Below are 23,615 nucleotides of genomic sequence, written 5' to 3'. Positions count from 1 at the left end.
CACCAGGCACGGGAGTGAGCCCATCTGGATCATCAGCCAGGCCAGTCTTCCAGCGAGGCCAGCCCTAGGCCACTGACCACAGCTGCCGGAAGAGCCTGAGGGAGAACTGTGTGGCCCAGCCTTGTCAAACCGTGGAAAAGAGAAAGGTGGATATATCCCTGTGCGCGTTTAGGGCCAGTGAGCTTCAGGGTTTGCAGTGCAATAAAGGATTCATCTCGCTCAAAGAAAGGTCTGGTCAAGGGGGCCCTCTAAGTCCGAGGAACATCCTCCCTGATGAAGGTCTTTTTTTTTCCCCTCTGAGTGGCCGATACTTTCCCGAGATCTATGCTGGGGACCCTGGGCCACACGGCATCAGTTAGTCTCTCTGGAGATTAAGGTCAGCCATGTGGTCTGGGCAGCCAACGTGACCAACTGCAGTCAAGACCCTGAGAACCAAGGCCTGGGTGGCCTTCCCTGTCGTCACCTTGTTGCTGGGAGAAGTCAGCGCTCTCCGACTCCCCTGGCAGAGACCAGAAGCCCACGCCCGCTCGCTCTCTGCTCTCGCGTCTCTTCTCTTTGCTGATTTTTTTTTCTTGCTGTGACAAACTGTAACCATGCATAGAACAGCTCTTCTGAGTTCTGCCTGAGTTCTAGCAAACGGTTGGACACAAAGGTGGGACTGGGGACGCCTGCACTGCAGTGGCAAGAGGGTCCCCCTGTGGGGTCTCACCTGCTGGAATTTCACCTGCAGATCCACAGGGCTCCTCAGAACTCATTTCTTATGAGAAGCAAATGCAATCGGCACACGGGGGCTTTGTGCTTATTTTCCTCAAGACAGCCCACACTCCCCCAGGGAGGTGGTTCACAGCCACCTGGCTGGCTTTGGAGAAGCAGACCGGCCCGCAAGGCTATTCTGAATGCCCCACAGAATCAGGACTGAAGTTGCTTCATTTAGAGCTCAGACTTAAAAACTGAAATATAGATGGGATTCGCTATTAACCGCCAACGGAGAATAAAAGCGAAAGGGGCAGAAAACACCTCGAGTCTGCTTTGGAGGGGGAAGGCATCTGCTTCGTTGTGTGAGGTGAGAACCGAGGCTGGCCTTCACCGAGAGGGGTCGGGCGAGGGCAAGGCTGACCTGCGCAGCCTCAGTGAACACTCACTGACGAGGGGTGAGGGGTCGGGGCTCCCGCCTGCACGTGAACTGTGGATGGGGTTCTCTGTCCCAGGCGGCAGAACTCGCCCCAGGAGCCTGCTAGGATGGCAGACACAGGGGCTGCTTGGCCGGCTGGCCTCAGGACAGGCCTGTCCAGCTTCAGGGAGATGAGAGGCACAGAGGTGGTAGGACTTCATGGCCCCCCTGCACCCCTCCAGGTCCCCTAATGAAATGGTCACCCCAATGCCGGCAGCTCCCCAGGCCCCACCGTCCGAGACGAGCTGACTTACAATAATGACTTTATTTTAACATATTTAATTACAGACATAAAATAGCTGGGGAAGGGGGTGCGCCCCAGCCGAGCCCCACCCTGGGGCTGCCAGGAGGGGGGTGCAGGTGAGGCCTCCCTGACGACCCTCCTTCCAGGGGGTCTTCCTATGGCGGGGCCCTATTGCTTTAGCAGGGGAGGGGCCATGCAAGCAAGGGGGCGGGGAAGCCTCTGGGCCCCGCCCCCCACAGCTGCGCAGGCCTTCCTCCAGAATGCCCGGTCGGAGCCCCACCCTCAGCCTCTCCACCTCCTCCTTTGCCAGGGGAGCAGACCGTCTGGCCAGCCCCCCACCCCCTCTGCAAACCTAAAGGGGAATAAATACAAACTTTACAAAGTAAAAGGGGGTCCAACATTGCCCTGGGCCGGGCCTGGGGTCGATGGGGAGCGGGGCCCTGCCACGCGGGCCTCACATCATCCCTAACTGCAGCAGCGTGCTGGCGTAGGCCATGGGCTTGACGTCGGGGTGAGGCTGCAAAACCAGAGGCACACAGTCAGACACAGAAACGGGCGGGCAGCGAGGGTGGGGCGGGAGGAGGGTCCTCGGAGCTCCAGAGGCAGAAACCAGCCCTCCCCTGATAACGGCTCTCCCCTCTGGCCCAGGCTGGAGAGAGCTGAGGACCCAGGGCGGGGGGCGGACTCACCACTGCTGTGAACTGGTGGAACTGCGGCCGCAGGTCGGAGCCCCGGAGGTGGATGTAGGCGGCTTTGTTCCCCATCTGGTCGCTGGGGGGACAAGGGCAGAGGGGCCGTGTGGTCAGTCAGAGGCTGGGAGGGGCTGGGGGATGAAGGAGGAGCAGGGAGAAGGATCCCAGACAGAGAGACGGACACAGATGCCAGGCGAGAGGAAGCGAGGTGGAGAGGGGCCCTGGGAGCCCAGACAGAGGAGCAGGGATGGAGGGGAGAGCCGCGTGGGGGCCGGGGGCTGGGACGAGCAGGCCCGGGAAGCAGTGACAGGATGGGCAGACGGTGGAGGCAGGGCTCAGGCCAAAACACGGTCCCGGATCCGACCACACCCTGGCTCTAACCACCAGGCAACACGGGGCACAGAGATGCATGGCGACCGGCCAGCTGGGATGGACTGAGTCTCGTCCAGAGCATGGGAGACTCTGGTTTCTTTGACCAAACACTAGCAAAGCGGAGGGCAAGACGGACTGGTAACTCGAAGACCAGGAGACTGAAAACGTGGTCCACGTCTGGGTCCTGCTTGGAAGCAATCAACTGCAAAGAGACACTGAGGAGGGACATAGGGAAAGGGAACTCTGGCGGGGTTCAGGTGACCTGAAGGACTGGCAGTGGTTATCACGGTTCAGTACAGAAGAGTTCCTTCCTTCAGAAACACCCTGGGCCATCACCGGGGGGAAGAGAGGATGCGTGGGGTTAGCTCCCTAAGAGCCCATGGCGCGGGTGGGGGAAGGGAGAGTCGGTAACTGCTGAACCTGGGTGATGGGTATGTGGGCGTTCATTACAGTATCTGATGTATCTCTGGAATTTTCTATCATGAAAAGTTAAAAAAAAAAAAAGAAAACCAGTGGGCTGGGAAGAGCGGCCCGGCGGGCGGGAGGTAGGGACGCACCAGTAGTTGGGGGCAGAGAAGACGGTGACGCAGCGGCCGCCGTGCGCCACCTCGTAGCCCTCAGCCTTGACCTCGTGGCTGCGGATGATGTAGTCCAGCTTGTTCTCCTCCAGGAAGGCCTTGGTGACGTCGGGCCCGAACTGGCAACTCACGCCCCGCTTGCTGACCGAGCGCCCATTCTGGGGAGACACGCAGCTCAGGGCGTCTACTCCCCCCACCTCGCCAGCCCTGCCCACAGCTCACACCCGCCGACCATGGCCCGGGCAGACTGACCTGAGGCTGCGGGTCTGACCACAGCAGGTCGCACATGGGACCTGGAGGGGAGAGAGAGGAGCGTTGGGGGCTGGGTGAGGGTGCTGCCCTCCACGGAGGGCACAGGGCCCATGAGGCGGGGTTCTGGGTCACCACAGGCCTCCCTGCCGACCTCCCGCCAGACCCCGTGCAATCTGTATGACCCCCAAAGCTGGAAGGAGTATGTTTTTAAGTTTGTTTTTTTTTTTTTCCGGCTGCACCTTGCAGCACTCCGGATTGTAATTCCCTGACCAGGGATGAACCGGCCCCCTGCAGTGGAAGCGTGGAGTCCGAACCACTGGACCGCCAGGGAGGCCCCTGGAGGGAGTTAAATAAATGACTACTGCAGACACTCCTGCTTCCTGGCCAGCGCCACCCCAGGACGGAGGAGCACGGACCCAACATGCAGGAGAGGAAGGTGAGGCTTGGCCTCGCTGTCCTTCATCCGTGCGGGCAGGGCCGGGGCCTGCGAGCCCTGAGAGGGAGGGGCTGCCCCTGGCCACCCAGTCACCTGAATCTGGGGGCTGCCGACTCCGCTCGATCTTCCTGATGTCGTCTAGGGTGACGCCATCTTCACTGAACAAGCCCCCGTGCATGATCTGGGGTCAGGCAGGGACAGCAGTGTGAGGGGAGGGGCCGGCCACACCCCCACCCTCTGCCTCGCAGCCTCCCGGGGCGGCCGGCGGGGGAGCCCGCCTCACCAGCACTTTGCCGTTGATGCACTGGGCCAGCGGGAGCCACTCGAACACCTCGCTGAAAAGCTCGTACATCTGGGCTGTGTACTTGGCCTTCACTTCCCCCTCAAAGCCATAGATCTGGTTCATGTTGTCCGTCTCATGGTTGCCTGGCCGACAGCAGGATGAAGAGAAACCTCAGCACCCCGCCGCTGGGCAGGGCGCCCTCCAGCTCACACCCCAGCCGAGGCCGAGGAGGACCGCGCGGCAGCCCCAGTCAGCGGCATCCACACAGCACCCTGCGGGTCCTTCCCAGAAAGCCCGCGAGGTGGAGACGCTGTTCTCAGCCCTCTGTCCAGAGGGGCGAGCAGGCTGAGAAGATCCATGGGTGCACGGTCACAAGGCCCAGGCCAGCCCTGATCACCACGGAGTGGCAGAGGCCTAGGTTCAGCCCTGGTCCTGACCCTAAGTGGCCAGAGGCACGTCCCTTATCCCCATGAGACTCGGATTCCTTCTTAAAGGACCAGCCACACTTATGCTAGGAGCATCAAGCAAGGGGTCGGTCTTGGAGAAGAAGAAAGGAGCCCCCTGCAGAGTGCCTGCCGTGGGCCAGTCCCATGCCTGGGCTTCTACCTTCCCACCAGAAACAGTCCCTCCCTCTGGGGCTGGGGGAGGCCAGGCCCCCCACGGCAGCCGAGGCTGGACTGTTGAGTCCAGCTCTTCGCCTCCTCCTACAAGGAGGCCTGCAGAAGGAACTCATGGGATCTGCATCACGTGCTAGGCGCACTGCGATAACTCCTTGAACCTGGGTGTGAACGTGGGGGACATCAGCACTCCTGTCCCCTGACCAGGGATTGAACCTGGGCCCTCTGCGCTGCGAGTGCGGAGTCTCCACCACTGGACCAGCTCATGCATCTCAGAGCCCAACCCAGCCCACTGTCCTCACTCCGTCTCGCTTCTCCTCCACTCCTGGCTGCCTCTCCTGTGCACCGCCCCCCCCTCAGCAGGCAGGGGCTCCCCCTCGGTCCTCACTCCCTGGTGAGCTGACCCAGCCCAACGCCACACGTACGTTGAGGAACCCCCACTTTATAGCCCCCAGGGGCCTCCTAGATATCTCCTCTCCGCCTCACAGCCACATCCAGATCCAAGCTCCCCACCTTCCAGCCCATACGCTGCTCTTTCCGTCACCCCTCAAGTTTCTCAGTGACAGCCACGGCTCTCCAGATGCTCCAGCCAAAACCCGGGAGTGCCCCCCTCCGACCCCTTCTTTCTCTCACATCTGCATCCAGCCCACCAGCAGACACTGATGCTCTACTTGAAAAGCAAGCCCCCATCCAACCACTGTTCCCACCTGGGGCCAGCTACCACCAGTCTCCCTGCTCCCTCTCTGAGCTCTTGGTCTGTTCCCCACATGGAGGCCCACAGGTTCTATTAATATCAGAGACGGGCCCTAACCCTCCTCCGCTCAGAGGCCTCCCATGACCAAAGTCCTCACTGGGGCCCACAGAGCCCCGGTGATGCAGTGCTGACGCACAGCGCACAACCTGCCCAACCTCACAGGGCAGCCCCGTGCACGATCTCAGTGAAGGCACGGCAAACACACCTGCAGTCACTACCCTGCACGCGCCCTGCCCAGGGCCCCACGCTGACCCCAGACCCCACGCTGATCCCCCAGACCCCACACTGACCTCAGACCCCAGTGACCCCCAGACCCCACACTGACCCCAGACCCCACACTGATCCCCCAGACCCCACACTGACCTCAGACCCCAGTGACCCCCAGACCCCACACTGACCCCAGACTCCACACTGACCCCAGACCCCACGCTGATCCCCCAGACCCCACACTGATCCCCCAGACCCCACACTGACCTCAGACCCCAGTGACCCCCAGACCCCACACTGACCCCAGACCCCACACTGATCCCCCAGACCCCACACTGACCTCAGACCCCAGTGACCCCCAGACCCCACACTGACCCCAGACTCCACACTGACCCCAGACCCCACGCTGATCCCCCAGACCCCACACTGATCCCCCAGACCCCAGTGACCCCCAGACCCCACACTGACCCCAGACCCCACACTGACCCCCCAGACCCCACACTGATCCCCCAGACTCCACACTGACCCCAGACCCCACACTGACCCCAGACCCCACACTGACCCCAGACCCCACGCTGATCCCCCAGACCCCACACTGATCCCCCAGACCCCACACTGACCTCAGACCCCACGCTGATCCCCCAGACCCCACACTGATCCCCCAGACCCCACACTGACCTCAGACCCCAGTGACCCCCAGACCCCACACTGACCCCAGACCCCACACTGACCCCAGACCCCACACTGACCTCAGACCCCACGCTGATCCCCCAGACCCCACACTGATCCCCCAGACCCCACACTGACCTCAGACCCCAGTGACCCCCAGACCCCACACTGACCCCAGACCCCACGCTGATCCCCCAGACCCCACACTGACCCCAGACCCCACACTGACCCCCCAGACCCCACACTGACCCCCCAGACCCCACACTGATCCCCCAGACCCCACACTGATCCCCCAGACCCCACACTGACCTCAGACCCCAGTGACCCCCAGACCCCACACTGACCCCAGACCCCACGCTGATCCCCCAGACCCCACACTGACCCCAGACCCCACACTGACCCCCCAGACCCCACACTGACCCCCCAGACCCCACACTGATCCCCCAGACCCCACACTGATCCCCCAGACCCCACACTGATCCCTCAGACCCCAGTGACCCCCAGACCCCACACTGACCCCGGGCCCCACACTGACCCCGGGCCCCACACTGACCCCCCAGACCCCACACTGACCCCCCGGGCCCCACACTGACCCCGGACCCCACACTGACCCCGGACCCCACACTGATCCCCCAGACCCCACACTGACCCCAGACCCCACACTGACCCCAGACCCCACACTGACCCCAGACCCCACACTGATCCCCCAGACCCCACACTGACCCCAGACCCCACACTGACCCCAGACCCCACGCTGATCCCCCAGACCCCACACTGACCCCAGACCCCACACTGACCCCAGACCCCACGCTGACCCCCAGACCCCACGCTGACCCCCAGCTCACCTCGAAGTAAGTGAAAGTGATCTGGGTACAGGAGCTTAAAGCCAAAAAGGGTGAGGATCACCTCTACGGAGAAGGAGCCACGGTCCACGAAGTCGCCGTTAAATATCTGCCCTGCTAAGGAAAACAAGGGGGAGTGCTCCCTCCCCAGCCCCTCCAACCCCGCTCCTGTTGGCACCACCCTGGGGTCAAAAATGCCAGCAGGGTTCAGGGCACCTGGGCCCTCCTCACTTTTTGGGTCTGGCTCAGTAGTTCGGCCTCTCTGAGCCTTAGGAGGTACCAAGGTCCCCAATCTCGCCTGCTTCTCAGGGAAACTGACGGCAGAGAGACCCTGGGCGGTTAGCCTGCTTGAGCTCTCCCCCAAATACAGGCCCAAAGCCACAGAGCAAAAGGGACATGGACCTGGTAGCCCCGCCCAGTGGCCATTCATCAAGCAATTATCCTAACGTGAGCAAACACTCATACAACGAGGACCGGGGCCCCCGAGCCTGTCACAGGTATGAACACGCTACCCCTTCTCAGTAGCCCAATGAGGCAGATCCATTTTACAAACGACGAACCTGAGGAACTGAGAGGTGAAGAGACCTGCCCAAGTCACACAGTCGGAAAAGGGCACGGCCAAGAGGGAAGCCAGGTGTGGGCAGGGCTGCCCCACCCTCACATACGCGCTCAGCAGCAGCACATACATCCAGCCCCGTTTCAAGACGAGGAGAAGCTGGGGCTCGGATGCACTGGCCTCGTGCCCAGGTCACAGCAGGTGGGCACCAGCCCGGGCCTGTCTGGCCCCGGAGCCCAGAGAGCAAGGCCGCCGGCTGCTCCACCCCGGCTCGGGGCCAGGGCGCTCATCAGGCCCCTCCCTTCTCAGGTTCAGGCAGGGAGTCCTCTCCCTCCTGCACCCCACACTCGGGAGGAGAGGCCGGGGAGGAGGGGTTGGCCCTTCTGAGGAAGGATACGTAGGGGTTGGTCTCCGAGGGTAAACCGTTGAGCTCAAATATGTTGAGGAGGTCATAGAACTGGCCGTGGGTGTCCCCGCACACTGTAATCTTCTCTGTCTGGAAGAAAAGAGGCCGCCGGAGAGGGAGGGGCCCAGAGAGAGATGTGGGGAGGGGGCAGAAGGGAGAGGAGGGGTGAGAGGTCACAGTGGACGGAGAAGAACCATGCAAGAGACACAGGTGGGGAGCACAGAAATGCAGAGGGGAGGAGAGGGATAGGAGAGACACAGGGTGGGGAGGAAGGGAGACCAAGCCGGGGGGTGGGGAGGGGGTTGTGGGGGGGGTTTCTGTGAGTTTCTGAGCTCCATGGCCCCTTCCCAGCCAGGGAGCCGCCCGCCCGCCTGCACACCGCCCCCAGCGCGCACCTCTTTGAGCGTGGTCTCCACGAGCGTGCTCAGCTTGGAGAGGACCTCTTTGACCTGTACTAGAATCTGGAAGGCAGGGCAGGCTGTGAGTGGGGCCAGCTGGAGGGCCAGCCGCCCACCCCGGCCCCGGGGAGACCAGACTGGCCAGGAGATGCTGCTGGGTGGAGGGCGGGGGAGAGGGGAGGAGGGGGCACGAGAGGCCTGGCCGAGCGCGGGCCTGCTGGGAACAGAGCCTGTGACCCGAGTGGGCTATGCGGCATTAAAACATCAGGACTATTTCACGGGAAAACCCAGATTCTCCATTTCTCTTAAAACGATCAGCATCAGGCAGAGCCACGTGGGATGAATCCAGATACGGAACGTTTAACAGACTAGCTGGCTTGCAAACATCGAAGTGTCAAAGTCACAAAAATCTCCCCAAAAAGCATGAGGCTCCTCTAAATGAACAAAAAAGTAAAACGGCAGACCATATGCAATCACTGATCCCTCAATGGATTCCGGATTAAAAAAAAAAAAAGCACAGCTAAAAAGAATGTTTGGGGGAAAAAACTGGGGAAAACTAAAATATCAGCCTGAAAATACAGACAGTATTAGTCCTTACGGACTGAAGACGGACCTGACAACATCGTGTACCCGACAGTGTTTGCAATAATGGCCGGCCTGTGGACTGCCTTCTTCAGTCAGTATCATTGTATCACCACCAAATTTCCAAGATGGGAATGACTATAGACTGCAGGAGAATGTCCTGTTTTTAGGGGACACAGGTTATGGTGCAACTTATTCTCAAATGGTTCAGGAAGAAGGAAAAAAAGAAAATACTGTGTGTGTGTACACATGCATATACATAGAAAGATAGAGCGAAAGTGTCAATATCTTAATAACTGGTGACTAAGTGAAGGGGCTATGGATGTTAACTGTGCTGGGCTTTTGACTTCTGTGGGTTTATCAATTTGCTAAGTAAAAAGTTGGGAAAACAGTGCTAACAAAGAAAAGTAGGAGGTATCCATTTCCGGCCAGAATGTAGAACGTTATAAAAGGTTGTCACTCTTGCCTTAATGATGGAAACAAGCCAAGAAACAAGAAGAAAAAAGAAAAAACAAAGAACACCCTGAAACATCTCAGAGTGAGGACTCAAAGAAACCTAAATGAGTCAAACTGCAAGAGAGTGAGCAACAAGCTCTTCCCGGGGAGAGACGGCGACTGGCCACCCCCCACCCCCGTCGGTGCAGCAGGAGGGCAAGGCCGAGAGGGGAGCGGGCGCGACAGAGTGCCTCTGCCCGAGCCGCGTGTTCTTTCCCATGGCCACACAGAGGCGACGCGGTGGACCGGGGCCACCTGAGGCACAAAAGTGGGGGCGAGACTGAGAGCAGAGCGCCCCACAGACACCCCAGCCTCAGGCAGCAGGGCTGAACATCAGAGTGCTTTCCTACAGCTCCGTGAGCTGGAGGCCTGACGGCGTACAGGCATCCCTGGGATGCCGCCAGGGTGAAGATCCCGAGCCCCGCGCCCGGAGAGTCTTGACTCCCCTGTGAACACATCTGAAACCAGCTCCAACTCGAGCTGCCCCTGAACTGCAGGGGGGACAGACACAGCCCCTCACTCTGGCAGCCCAACAGAAGCAGGGCCTGCCCGTGTCTGCAGGAGAGGTATCCGCCTCCATCACTACTGCGCTTCTACACAAAATGTCTGGCCCACAAGAAAAACGCAGTAAGACGGGAAGAGCAGATAAACGGAAGCAGACCCAGAGCTGACCCAGATGGTGGGAGATCTAGACAGAGACTTTAAAATAACTGTGTGGAAAATGTGTTGAAGGATCTCACAGAAAAGGTAAATGACATGCATGAACATATGGGGCTGAGAGACGAAAGCTATTAAAAAAGTAACCGATGGAAATGCTGGAGATGAAGACTTCATCTGCAGGCTGCCCAGCATACCGTGGGCTCAGCAAGCATCAGCCGGCGGGACCGCCCTGCTCCCCGCGGCCCTGCGGTGGCAGGGCTCAGGCCGGGCCAGCGCCCTGACGCTACCCCAGGTCCTGAGTTCTGGCGCCTACCTGGTAGGCGCACTTCCGGTGCAGCTTCTTCTGGTCCTTGTACCACTGCATGAGCTCCTTCATGAAGGCGATTGTCACCCTGCCTTCCTCCAGCTTGGGCCCACTGTACTCATCCTCGATGGCTGGCGTGTGAAGGGGGGAGGAGAGTCAGGGGCCGCGGTCACTGTCAGGGTGGGAAGTGGAGCCTGGCCCCCAGGCACGGGGCAGGCTCAGCGCTGGACACACAGGTTGAGGGGATGGGGTGAAGACTCCGCTCCCCGGCCGGGGCCTCTCATGGCTGGCTCCTCCTGCTCATGCAGGCTCACAGGCCCTCTCCCTGACCTCCCGCCTACGGGGCGCCCCCTCTCTGGCAGCCTCTCCCCCCGACTTGATCTGCTAGCATTTAACACGTGAACTATCAGTCCTCCCTCCCCACTAGGACACCCGCTTAAGGGGGCAGGGGCTGTTTGGGTCACAGCTGTATCCCCAGTGCCCACAACAGCGGCACAATAGGGACCCAATAATCATCCGTGGAAAGAATGACAGATGCCTCTGAGCACCAGAGGACCTATGGGCAAATCAGGCCCGTGATGGGTGGGTGCGACTGCGGGACGGATACAGCAAGGCAGCCCGCCCGCACCAGGCCTCCAGCCCCTGCTCTGGACTGCGGGGGCTCCAGGAGCACAGACGGCGCGTGGGCACGGGGACCAGAGGCGCCCCTGCACGCAGGGCACAGCGGGGCGCCTGGGCCCAACTCACTCATGCTTTCGATGTCGAGCGAGTCCACGACGGAGCGCTTGTGCTCGTCGCCTGCGATGGCCCGCTCGAAGGCCTTCTGCTTCACGATCTTGTTGCACTCCTGGTACTTCATCTTGGCATCCCTGTCGTGGGGCTTCACCTTCACCACCTGGTAAGCAAGGCGGGCAAGAGAGGACAGAAGGAAGGAAAGAGGCTTCAGCACCCAGGCAAGGCAGGGGCACCATGACTGCCCTTGGCTGGCCTGGCCCGGGGCTCCACAGACGCTGAGCAGAGCACCCGGCCCCCCGCACGAGGGGTGCAAGCCTGGACTCGCTCCCTCTCTGGGTCTTGGTTTCTGAGTCCCCAAACTGGGTGCGACAGGCTGCCCACACGGGGCTGCCGGGAGGGAAAACGTATTAACCCATTCAGATGCTCTTAACACACCACCACTCTGACCATCGTCAAAATAAAACTGGCCCTGCTCCAGCTTCCTCGCTGGAACCTGAGGGGCTGAGAGGACCCCGTGGGCTGGATGCGAAGTCATGATTTACAGCCCGACTCAACCGAAGAGGCAAGGCCCGGCTGGATAACCCAGAGTCTCAGTTTTCTCATCTATGAGGTGGGGGAGGTGACAGGCTGTTGGGGAGGATAAGGAACCAGCACGGGCCTGGCATGCAGCCCGAGCTCTGCGGGCAGCCAGCAGCACCTGGTGGTCACGCGCCCGGGGGTCAACCTCGGGCCCTGGGGAGACCCAGGACCAGTGAGTTCCCTTGGTTCCCTCCTGAGGAGCTTGAGGCGACAGAGCATCAACCCCGAGGGCTGACGGGAGGACGGAGGACGGGAGGACGGAACGAGCAAACACTTGTGAAGGGCGTGCGGCAGTGTGAGTCACCCACGGCCCCTTGCACGGGCTGCTGCGTCCATGACACGGGATCGCATGCAGGAAGCACTGGGCGCTTGGCTGTGGGACACACTCAGGTCCCAGGAAGAGGAGCCCATCCCCTCCCCTCCCACTACTTTCTGTCTCGCTTCCTATAGACTCTGATCCCCCAAGTCCAGAGGGAGCGGGGGCTGCATTCAGACCCCAGCTCTGCCACTTAACGTGCTGGGTGACCTTGGGCAAATGAATTCACCCCTCTGAGCCTGTTACCTTAATTACCTTCCTGTAATTATCAGTGGACCCTGCCTGACCTGCCCCTCCTCTTGGCCTCCCCAGGAGTGGGCTCCCACAGCCCTGTGCCAGGGTGCAGAAAACGGGGGTGCCCGGCGGCGAATGCGCCCTGGTGGAAAGCCTGGCTGAGTGTGTCAGAAGCCGGGGCAAAGGTGTCTGCTGATGGGCCCCGAGGGGCAGTGTGGCTCACCCCCGAGAACGGGCGTGCAGACCAGGCCGGGTGGCAGGAAGCCGGTCGGGGCAGGCTCGGGCCAAGGCGCCCTGCCAGGTGGCTCCACCTGCGGTGGGGTATGGCGCAAGGCCTGGGAGAGAGGCGGCCCCAGACAGCCCCTGGAGTCCCTCCCAACAAGCAGAGGTTAGGAGTCCACGGCCCAGGATGAAGTCCAAACCGCCACTCTGCCTGGCCCACGAGGGCCCGCCTAAGCCCTCTGCGTTCCCTACTTGCCCAGCGCAAACCAGCCAGACCAAAGCCACAAGTCCCCAAACGTGCCGGCCCCCTATCACCTGCAGGCTGGCACACCCCTGGCCCAGAACACCTCACGTCCACCCTCAGTGGCTCTCCAGCCCTGCCTCCTCCTCCTCCAGGTCTCAGCACCACGCCCCGGCCCTCTCCCATCTCCCAGGCTGGGTCAGGCACCCGCTCTGGGCTCCTACAGCGCCCTGGGCTACCCCCCACTGCCCCGCCCCAGCCCTGAGCACCGCAGGAGACGGCTCTACCTCCCCAGTGGAAGGTGGTCGTGGCCACGAGGGTAGGGCTGAGGCTGTGTCCCAGGCGTAAAGAGCGCCCCGAGTGGATGGATGCCCCACTAAGCATTTCCTCTGAGCCAGCACCCTCTTTTCAGAGAGCTCGTGGGCGGGGTGCGGGCCGGAAGCAAACACTGACGAGCCCGGGAACAAAGGAATGGAACAGCAACGGCGCACAGCTAAGCTTTCTCTGCGCCTGACGCTGTAGGCGATGACCGCCTCACTTTCTCCTCAGAGCCGCTCTCTGTGATGTCATCACAGCTCCATTTCATGGACAGACAGGGAAACTGAGGCCCGGAGAGGTGAAGTCACTGACCCAGGAAGCCAGGATTCCGTTCTCTCCCCGCTGAAGATCCTGCTCCCACCGCACACGCTGGGACGGGTCCCCCTCCCCACCTACTGCCACTGTCCCCACAGCGCCCGACACGCCTTCCAGGGACATGCTGTGGATTGGGGTCTTAAGAGCAGGCCCTGGGGCCAAGCCTCCCGGTCTGCCTCCAGGCCTTGCAGCCAGGGGAGGCCCCAAGGCCTGTTGGCTCAGAACTGAATGCTGGACTTCTCTTTAAGAGGGATCTCACAGCAAGTGGGGTCTGGGTTGTATCCGGTCAGCATCCTGTGACGGTGATGCCAGGCATGTTACTGGGGGAAAGTGGGGCGGTGGGGTCTCTGCATTACCCCTTATACCTGCATGTGAAACCACAACGCTCTCAGAATAAACAGCTGTTTTTATAAAGTGGTTTCAGCTGCGAGTATTTCCAGGCAGTAACTCCAGGGACTCAGACCGATGAAATGGTAACAAGGGCTCTTGACCCCCACGTAATGCCACGGGGCCAGCGTGTATCTGGGAAACGGGAACTCTATGAATTCACGAAGGTGACCCAGAGCACACGCTCCATGCAACGGGACGTCCCCAGCAGGTCTAGGTGGTGCCTAGTAACCACGCTCACTCCTGTTTCTGCAGTAAAACCTCCAGTGGCACCACATGGGACTGCAAACCCTCCAAACCCAGGAAGTCCCGGGAGGAGGTGGGGAGCCTGGGCCCTCATGACTGTCTGAACTCCAGCCGCAGACAGGAGAGAACACAGGTGGAATCTTCTGAGAAGAGGACCCAGTAAAGTGGTGGGGAATCCTGGAGCCAGGGGCCCCATGAAAGAATGAACTTGGAGATGAAAGAGAGGCGTTGGTGGGGGCATTCAACACGGACCTGGAGAGGGGCGATCAGCCCCTGCCCTGGAGGCGGAGCAGAGTGGAGACATCCCCGAGCCCCCAGCCCCTAACAAGGCCCCGTGCCTGCACACAGCCCTTCCTGGGGGGCTGTGGGCTCTTCCCAGACACCCCCAGGAGAAAGCGCACCCAGAAAGTGCCCCTGAGTGGGGGCCCTACTCTCACTGAGTCCTCACAAGGCCACTGAGGCAGGAGATCCAAAGCACTCAGAGCTACACGGCTCACAGCCTGGCAACCTGACCGTGGAGCTGGTGCATCCAGCCCCTGCACGAGTGACCTGCAGAACTGGAGGCCATGACTCAAGGTAAGAATTCACACCTCATACACACCCGTATTCACATAAATGAAAAATATTCTTACACACACACACATGTGTGTACTTCCTCCAAACTGAACTGCTGTCTTCTCTAGTCCATCTGATGAAGACAGAAGTGCGAGTCTCAAACAGCCCACTGAGCATTACAAGCATGGACTCTGGGTTCAAGTCTCTCATCTCTGCTGGGCGACCTTGGAGGAGGGACATCGTCTCTCTAGACCTCAGTTTCCGTGCTGTAAAATGGTGAATCCGTTTTCCTTCATGTACAAAGCACATAAAGAGCTCGCGACAGAGCTGGGCCCGCAGCGAGCGTGCAGAGGGGGAAACTGAGGCTGAGAAAGCAAAGGCCCTTCACCTGAGGGCCAGGCTGCGTGATGCTCTAACCAAGGTCGAGTCTTGTTCCGCCTCCAGCGGTGCCACGACTGAAGAGGGGTCTGAGCCCATCCTCCGCGAATCCCCAGCGTGTCACCACACAATAGCTCCGGAGGTAGAGACTGCATGGGGAGCCACCCCAGGCTGGCCCCTCTGCCCTGCAACCAGAGTCTGATGAAACGTGTCAGGAAGGACAGCCTGCAGGCAGGTGGGTGGTCCAGGCAGGCAAGGACCTCAGGCTCATGCAGGGGGTCCCCAGGGCTGCTGGCAGAGCCCTGACAGGGACAGGAGCTGTGACCTGGCCCTCACGAATCCTGCAAGGCCTGGGATAAAGCTGTGTATGCCCGCGAGATGGCTGGAAGTGACCATCTCAGACTCCAGGAGTATGCGCTGCGAGGCCCCAGGCTGGGTCAGAGCAGTGAGAAAACCTCCATTCCGGGCCCTGGGGAGACGGCCCTGCAACCTGGGAGGGAAGACCCCGTGCAGATCTGCACTTGGGGCTCCTCTCATCTTGCCCCCCTCCCTTCTCTTCCCAGCCCCTCCCCCCCTTTGGAGACCTGCCCCCACCCAGCCCAACTGCCCTCCTGAGTTACTCATTACTGAGCCCTCCAGGTCCCGTGACCTGCTCTCACACCACTTCAGCAGAGCCACCCAGGAGGTGGCCACGCCTCTCAGCACCATCGCCAAATGAGGACACCCCAAGCCCAGGCCGAAGACCGGTAGAGAACGGATGGGGAGCCCAAGCTTGTCAGGACCCCGCTCTGCAGCTCCCTCCTCCATCCTCCCGGGGGGTCACCCCAGCCCCCGCCTCCACTCTGCCTTTCGGGCTCTAAATCATCTCCTTCCTGCCTCTGCTCTACCCTGCCATGGGTGCCCTGGCCTGGGGCTCAGTGCGAACCTGCACTGAAGGCCGCCCTCCTCTCTGGGCTGGCAGCCAGTGGCACGCCCCGGCTGTCTGACCTGCCCCCTCCAACCGCAGCCCATGGCTCTCAGCCTCCCATGTCGTCCCGCCTGATGCAACAGAAGCTGCTCAGAGTGTGGGACGGAGGAAATGAAGGAGGGAGTGAGGGTGTGTGTGTGTGTAAGGGAGGCACGACAATCATTCATTCAACAAACGCTAAGCCCCTGCTGGGTGCCAACCACCGTCCCAGGGAGAGTCCCAGAACAAAGGGAACCCCTGCTCTCAAGAAGCGACTCTCTGGATGGGGGAAGATGCCGGTTGGAAGCTGGGCTGCCTGCGTTGAGACCCCAGCTCCACTGCTTACCCACTGCATGCAGGTGGGTGGGTGACTTGAGCCTCCTGGGCCTCAGTCTCCCCATCTGTACAATGGGGGTAGCCACAGTTCTCACCTCACAGGACTGCTACACGAGTCACTCAGCCGGCTGACGTGAAGGGGAGAGGACAAGCCTGGCATGCAGGCGTGCTCTGTGAGGCCTTCCCCCATCACGACCAGAGCAGTGACAGTGGCGGGAGCGGTGGATGAGCGAGTGGCCTGGCCAGTCCTTGCCGTCCTCCGGGTCCCTTCTCTCGTCTCCTCATCCAAACACAGCCCCGTGTGCTGTCCCTTACAGCATCCTGCCCAATTCTCTCTCCCAGGCCCACATCCTCACCTGCAATGACTGTTTGCCCTCCCAATGACAGGTTCATTTTTTGCCCTCCTCCAAATTATAAGCCCCACCAGAGGGCTGTGTGCTTCTTGTTCACCAACAGTAGTGACAACAACAATCAGAAGAGTTAACTGCATGTGCTGACCACGTGCTAGGTGCTGTTCTAAATGCCTGAAAAGCAGAGGCTCATTTACTCTTCACAGCAACCCTGAGAGGCAGGTCTTCGCCCTCCCATTTCAGGGATGTGGGGAAGAAGGCAGAGAGAGGCCAGGTGACTTGCCCAAGGTCACCAGGCAGCGAGGGCAGAGCTGGGCTGTGAACCCAGCTGGCGTGTGCTGGATGAGCGAGCGGTGAGCAAACGTGCGCACAGCCCCCTCACGCCTTGCCCGTCAGGTCTGGCCAAGCACGAGGCGGCGCCAGCCCGCCCCGCCTGGCCCTCAACACCAGCCCGGCTCAGGCCCGCTCACCGTCTCGTAGTCGCGCAGGGCGGCCCGGAACTTGCCCAGCGCCATGTTGCTGGCGGCCCGGCGGTAGTAGCCCTTGATGTACTTCTTGTCCATCTCGATGGCCCGCGTGGCGTCGGCCAGCGCGTAGCCGTAGCACTCGGTGCGCAGGTAGGCCAGGCTGCGGTTGCCATAATAGATGGCATTGCTGGGGTTCAGCTCGATGGCCTGGCTGTAGAACTTGATGGCGTTCTCGTAGTCCTTGGCTGTGAAGATGAAGGGGGGGGTATGAGGCAAGGGGGCCACCCCCAGCCAGCAGGGGTCCTAAGCTGGGTACTGGCCAGTCCCCCCACTTACAGATGGAGAAACTCAGGCCCAGAACAGGGCTCAGAAACATCTCTCCAGCCCGCTCCCCTTCCTGACTTGTCCCACTCGAGCCCAAGCCCAAATCCCTAACTCCCTAAATCACTTCCACATACCTGCCCACCCAACCATCGGCCCCAAGGCCCCAGCTGGGCAACACTTCCTCTGGGACTTCCAGAGGGTCTTCTGAATGTGCCCCGGAGAGGGTATGTTAGTGAGTGCCAGCCCTGAGATGGGAATCAGCAACTCTGAGTCTGCCCTGAGCCCCAGAGCAAGCACACAAGCCCAAAGAGGGGTTCCAGTAGAAGTAGAGGAAGTGGGGACGGAAAAGGGACCTACTTAGGTCTCAGGAAGGCGACACATCAAAGAGACTCAAAGGAAGCGATAAACCAGACCACAGGAAGAGCTTCCCCACAGAAGGAACAGCAGGTGCAAAGGTACTGGGGAGGAGAGCACTATGTTCTAGGACCAGCGAGCGGGTGGTGTGTCTGGGGCAGGCTGAACCTGGGGAGGGCGGGGGGTAAGAGCAGGGGGGCTGGCAGGACGCATCCCAAACTCCACAGCCAGAGCAGGGTGCAGCGACAGGACGTGACATCTGGCCAAGGGGAAAAGTCCATTTTATTTGAAATGAGCCACGGCCGTGCCCTGCACGTTACATCTCGACCAGGGGCATCCACACGTCCCCACGGCACAGGCACCGTCTGGTGCTCCTTCTACAGCAAGCCACAGAGGTCTCGTTCAAGGTCAGACGCCCAGTCTCTATCTGCAGAGCTGTCTTGGCCCACGTGGCCGTTCAACAGGCAGGAGACTGAAGCCAGAGGGAGTGCCCGACCTGGGGGGACGTGATGTGCCAAGTGCCTTGGGGGGCTCTTGGCACACGGGTCCACACATTGAACCCTCATGGCACCCCCAGGACGGCTGTGTTAGCCCCACTTTCCAGATAAGGCTCTAAGAGGAAAACCACATCACCCGGAAAGTGGCAGACAGGGATTCTGAGTCAGGCCAAGTGCCATGGGCTCCCACGTTCATCCTCTGTACCAGTGGCCTCTGGGGGAGACCGGCACGGGGCAGACACAGACATGGGGGCAGGCAGCCTGGGCCCATCCCCGCTCTACTCCTAGCTAGCTGCGTGTCCCGGGGCAACTTACGTACCCACTCTGGGCTAAAGTTTCAGAGAGTCCTCCCTTCCCTCAGCCTAAAATGAGAACTCCTGCCCTACCTCCCACTGTTCTTTTCTCCAGAGGCATCTGAGAAAACAGGACTTTCCTTTGCTGTGTTTGCTTATGGCCCATCCTCCTAATGTGAACTTAAGTCCTGTAAGGGCAGGGGCACTGTCTGTCTTACTCTGAAGCCTGGCCCTGTCTGAGGACACAGCAGCCCCCCGCCCTGCTGTCCAGGGGCTCATGGTCCATCTGGAGGGTGGGAGGGACACACCGCACACAGATCACCGCCCGCAGACAGTGACGCCCACAGTGTCTGTGGCTGGGGCCACCCAGGGGGGACGCTGGGGCTGAGACTAGGAGGAGGAGGAGGAGAAGGAGGAGGAGTGAGTTGGAAGAAAAGCACGGAAGAAGAGGATTCCCGGCTCCATGAGTGGTTCCTGAATGAATGAAAGAAGGAAGATAGAAAAGAAAGAGAAAGACAGGACACACCAACAGTAGAGAAGGAAGCCAGGTGCTGGGAGGCACCAGGAACAGTATAACGATTCCTTCCGCAGGCTAACGTTTGGCAATCTTTCAAATGGCTCGGATGTCACCTCCTTTGAGAGGCCTTCCTTGACACCCAGGAGGGGTCAGGGACCTCTCCGGGCGGCCCCCGCCCCTGGGCTCTGCTCTCCCAGGCCTGCCCCGTTTGGGCAGTCACTGTAAGGTGATGGGTGTGTCTCCCTGAGGATGGTGAGCCCTGGAGGGCAGGCCCAGGACTTCCCAGCAACATGCCGGGCCGGAACGAGGCAGCCGGAGTCTGACCGACCCTCCCTGGAATGCCAACACCTTCGAGGACTCCTTCCAGCCTCCTGGCCAGGTTCCAGAGGCCGGCGGCCAGCGTGCCTGCTGTACCTTTGGGCATGGGGTGGGGAGCCTGACATCGGGCTCTGAGGATCCTGACCACGAGACCCTGGACAGACAGCCTCCCCTCTCTGAACCTCAGCTTGCTCATCTGAAATGTGGGAAGCACAACCGGTCCCACCTCACGGGCTGACTGTGAGGGTTAAAGGAACTCTCAGATGAAATGTGGCTACAGCCGCGAAAGCGATCAGCAGATGCTCGTGAAAGAACTGACTGAGCGACTCACTGAAGGGAAGAGACTAGAAGAGAGGAAGCCGGAGGGGCCTGGGCATCACACAGCTGCCCGACACCAGATCCCGGCCCCGCTCTACAGGCGTGCGCATAACCCTCAAGAGAGGCCCCATTTTAGAGAGGAGACAAGTGAGGCACAGAGAAGCTTGGTCTTCCCAGGGGTCACACCGCAGGTAAGACAAAGACAGAAGATTTGAACCCAGGCAGCCTGAGCTCTTAACCATGTGAAGTCTTGGACTCAGAGGCCTCCTTGGGGGTTAAATGGAACCCCTCTCTTTATACAGAAGGCGGTGGGGGGCGATGAGGCTCAGAGAGAGGGGAAGAGGGGTGAATGACACGAGGGACCAGGCTCTTCCCTCCTGGGGCCTCTGGATCAGGCCTGAGTTCCTAGGGGTCAACCAGCCAGGGTCCTGCGAGCCCCTGGGGGCCCTCGTCTGCCCCCTCACCGCCCCGGGGCCAGCACGGCTCCAGGCAGGGCTGCGGGTTAAGACTCTGAATGTGGGAGCTGAGCACGTGTTGAGGAAGGGGGATATCCGGGCGGTGCTGCTCACACACTCTGACCTTGAGCAAGCGGTTTCACTTCTCGGAGCCTCAGCTTCCTCTATAAAACAAACAGGGCCTGCCTGCCTCCCAGCGCCCGGGGGAAGATTAGACAAAGTGGTGTACCTGGCCACGGCGGGGGCTCAATTAAGCTGAGCTGTAATTAATCTTTTTATTGTTATTCCCCTAGCCCCGGGGACTGGGCCTTGGTGCCTACAGCGGCCTGCCAGACAGCAAGGGGCTTGGACCAGGAGGGGCATCCCCCTCCATTCCAGCTCAGTGCCAGCGCCGCTGGCTACCTGCCCAGTCTCAGGCCTCCCAGAGCTCAGAACCCAGGTCCTGGGAGGGGGGGGCAAGGAGCCCCCTGGAGGGCCCACTGTTTCTCAGAATTCTCCCCTCATCTCAGCATATGCCCCCAGGCTTGCCGCTCTTCTCAAGCCCCATTTCAGGGGCAGTCTCACCTTCTACACCGCCCCAGGCTGGAGACTGGGCCCTGGCCGGGACACCTGATCCGTCAACCCTCAAAGCCAGGCATTCACCTTGTTCTGTCAGGTCAACCTCCAGAAAGTCTCTCAAATCTCTTCTTTCACATCCATTCCGAATACCCATCTCTGTCCCAGTCTGGCCTTCATCCTCTCCTGTCCAGGGTCCTGTCTCAGCCTCCCCCAAGCTCTCCCAGCCCCTGGTCTTGCCGCTCCGGGGGGGGGGGGGTCTTCCTAAAGCACAAACCCCATCCCGTCCTTTCCCCACCCAGAACCATCCCTGGCTCCTGAGTCCCCAGGCGGGACGCTCAGGTTCCCCCTGCAGCCTCACCATCAGCTCTGGCCTCTCCCACTCCAGCCCCACTCACTTCCTCGGCGCTGGGTTCACCTCTGGGCCTTTGGCATCCTGCTCTTCCTTCCTGGGGTTCCCTCTCTCCAAGTGTTTCTCCCTCTGAAACACTTCTTGAGTCGGTTTCTGTCTCTCCGGCCAGGTGGGCAGCACCCCCACTCACCTGTCCACCATCCTAGTCTTTTTCTGGGTCTCCAGCCTCGTCCTTGGGTCTGGTCTCTGCAAGGCCACTGGGGGATCCCCTTCCATCACTAAGCAGCCTGTATTGCTCCTCTCTTCACATGTCCCATGGCTTCCTGCCACCCTCATGACGACATCCACACTCCCTGACCCGCCTCCAGGATCTACCTCCAGCCTCACCTCTTACCAGTCCCACCTCCTTCTCATTGCTCTGGTCTGACCTGATCTTCCCACCAGAGGCTAGCTCTCTGCTAAGGCTTGAGATCCCTCCCACGCCACACCCCACCTCCAGGGCCCTCTGCTGTGGGCCTCCTCTCTCTCCTGCAGGATCAGCTCTATTGCTCTATACTCTTAGTCTCTTCTGCTCTTAAAAAAGAAAAAAGCAGCGTCCTCCTACCCCCCAATTTCTCCACTCACCCTCAGAACCAAAATTCTCAACACCCCTGTCAACACCGGCTGTCTCCACGTCCTCATTTCCCATTCACTCTTCAGCACCCTCCCCTCTGGCTACCAGCCCCATCATCCCCTAGAAATGGCTTGGGTCAAGGCTACTACCAACAAGTTACAGAACCAAATCCAACGATCAATGCTCGGTGCTGGCTTTTGCAGCATCCCATCTCAGGCACATCCCCTCCTTCTAGAAGCACTCCTTTCTCTCAGCTTTCCTGGTTTTCCTTCCACCTCAAGGACCACTTCAACGCAGCCTCTTCAGTTCTAACCACTAGAATTCCTTGAGTTTCTACCCTAAGCCCCTTCTCTTCCAAGGTGACCTCATCCATTCCCACAGGCTGTTCCAGTCCACCCAGAGGCTGATCCTGCCCAAATTCCTCACCAGAGAGTTCCAGGCTGGTCCATCTCTCCACTCAAGGGCTCCTCTGGGAGAGCCAAGTCAAATCTGAACTGGTCTATACAGTGACTTATGAAACCCTAAGCGATCTGGTCCCTGTCCTAAGCTTATCTTTTATCTGTGTCCCTGCTAACTTGTTAAAGCTCCAGCCAAGCCAGCCAGTCAGTCTCCTTTCATTTCCGACCTCAGGGCCTTAGCACAGGCAGCACCGCCCACCTGGGACACTCCTTCCCAATTCTCCTCTGAAACTGAAATGCCTTTTCCTCAGTAAGGCCTTCCCTGACCAAGCTCTCTAAGGTCGTGGCCTCCAACCCTTATTCTCTACTTCTCTGTTGGGGTTTTTGCAAAGGACTCATCACAGCTTCTAAGTATTTTATTATGTCTCTGTGTGTTTGCTCAATGTCTGATTCTCCTGCTAAACAACAAACTACCTAAGGCAGGGCCACATGTGTCACCTGCTGCTGTGTACCTAAAGTCAAGCACAGTCCTTAGCACGCAGCGGATGCTCAATAAACGGACCGAATCAATGAATGAATGGGTGCGCCCACATCCTACTTTCCTAAGATCCTATGTCATACTAGTCTTGGATTGCCTCACCTCTACCCCTGGAACATTACCTCTCCAGGAGTAACCTCAAATCTCCTCCTTCCTGGCCCTCCCATCTAATGATCTATTTCCCATTCCCATGATCGCCTGCTCTACCGGGACAGTTCCCCCCCTTCCCCCAACTTGGTGCCTCTCCACTTGAAGTCTCCCCACTTGGTAGCGCCATCACTCCTCCGCCCCATGTCACGACTTGGTAGCGCCCTCTTCAGGTCGCGCCACAGGCTGACACCTATGGGGTCTCACATTTGGTGGTGCTCCCATTCCGGTCCCCCTCCCGTTTCACACTTGGAAGCGCCCTCCTCAGTCTCCCCACTTAGCACCCGCTCCGCTCGCCACTTCCAGGTATCACCCCTTCTCTCTACAGCCCCCTCTGTCGCCCCTTAGTAGCGCCATCCTCGCCCTCCCCACGCCCGGTCACTTGGTAGTGCCTGCCCCGCGCCCAGGCTGCCGCTCCGCGTTGCCATGGTTCCGCGCGGGCCCGGCACCCCTTGACTTGGGGCTGCTCTCCACCCTCCCTCGCTCCCTCCAGGGAGGGCGCACCTTTAAAGTAGTCGTTGGCCTCCGTCTTGAGCTCCTCTGCCCTCTTCAGAGCGCCATCAGCCGGGGGCTCGTCCCGGGGGGGCTCAGCACACTCAGTCCGCTCACCCTCCGCCATCGCCATGCCGCAAAGCGACCCCCACCCTGGCAACGGCCGCCAGCGGCACCCGGCCGAATCGTCGCGAAGGAGTGCCGACTTGCCGCTGCCGCTGCTGCACAAGTGTCGTAAAGCGCGGGCCCCGAAGACTCCCTTCGCGCGCCTGCGCAGGGCCCTTTCGCCATAGAGCGCGCG

General features: G+C 60.2%; 1 protein-coding gene across 1 annotated transcript; it reads right to left on the bottom strand.

Annotated features, from left to right (window-relative positions):
* Positions 1-1,417: 1,417 nt before the first annotated feature.
* PPP5C (protein phosphatase 5 catalytic subunit) lies at positions 1,418-23,536 on the bottom strand. Its single transcript, XM_043899558.1, has 13 exons — positions 23,327-23,536; positions 17,147-17,388; positions 11,266-11,413; positions 10,528-10,649; positions 8,475-8,540; positions 8,071-8,169; positions 7,121-7,226; positions 4,029-4,171; positions 3,839-3,926; positions 3,310-3,350; positions 3,037-3,215; positions 2,105-2,186; positions 1,418-1,932 (listed from the first exon to the last, which is right to left on the bottom strand). The coding sequence occupies exons 1-13, from the start codon at positions 23,445-23,447 to the stop codon at positions 1,870-1,872; spliced, it is 1,500 nt and encodes a 499-aa protein (XP_043755493.1). The 5' UTR covers positions 23,448-23,536; the 3' UTR covers positions 1,418-1,869.
* Between the last annotated feature and the right edge of the window lie 79 nt (positions 23,537-23,615).

The sequence above is a fragment of the Cervus elaphus genome, chromosome 4 (assembly GCF_910594005.1).
Source record: "Cervus elaphus chromosome 4, mCerEla1.1, whole genome shotgun sequence".
Taxonomy (NCBI): Eukaryota; Metazoa; Chordata; class Mammalia; order Artiodactyla; family Cervidae; genus Cervus; species Cervus elaphus.
The sequence above is the reverse complement of the archived record's forward strand: the minus strand, read 5'-3'. Positions and strand labels throughout refer to the sequence as shown.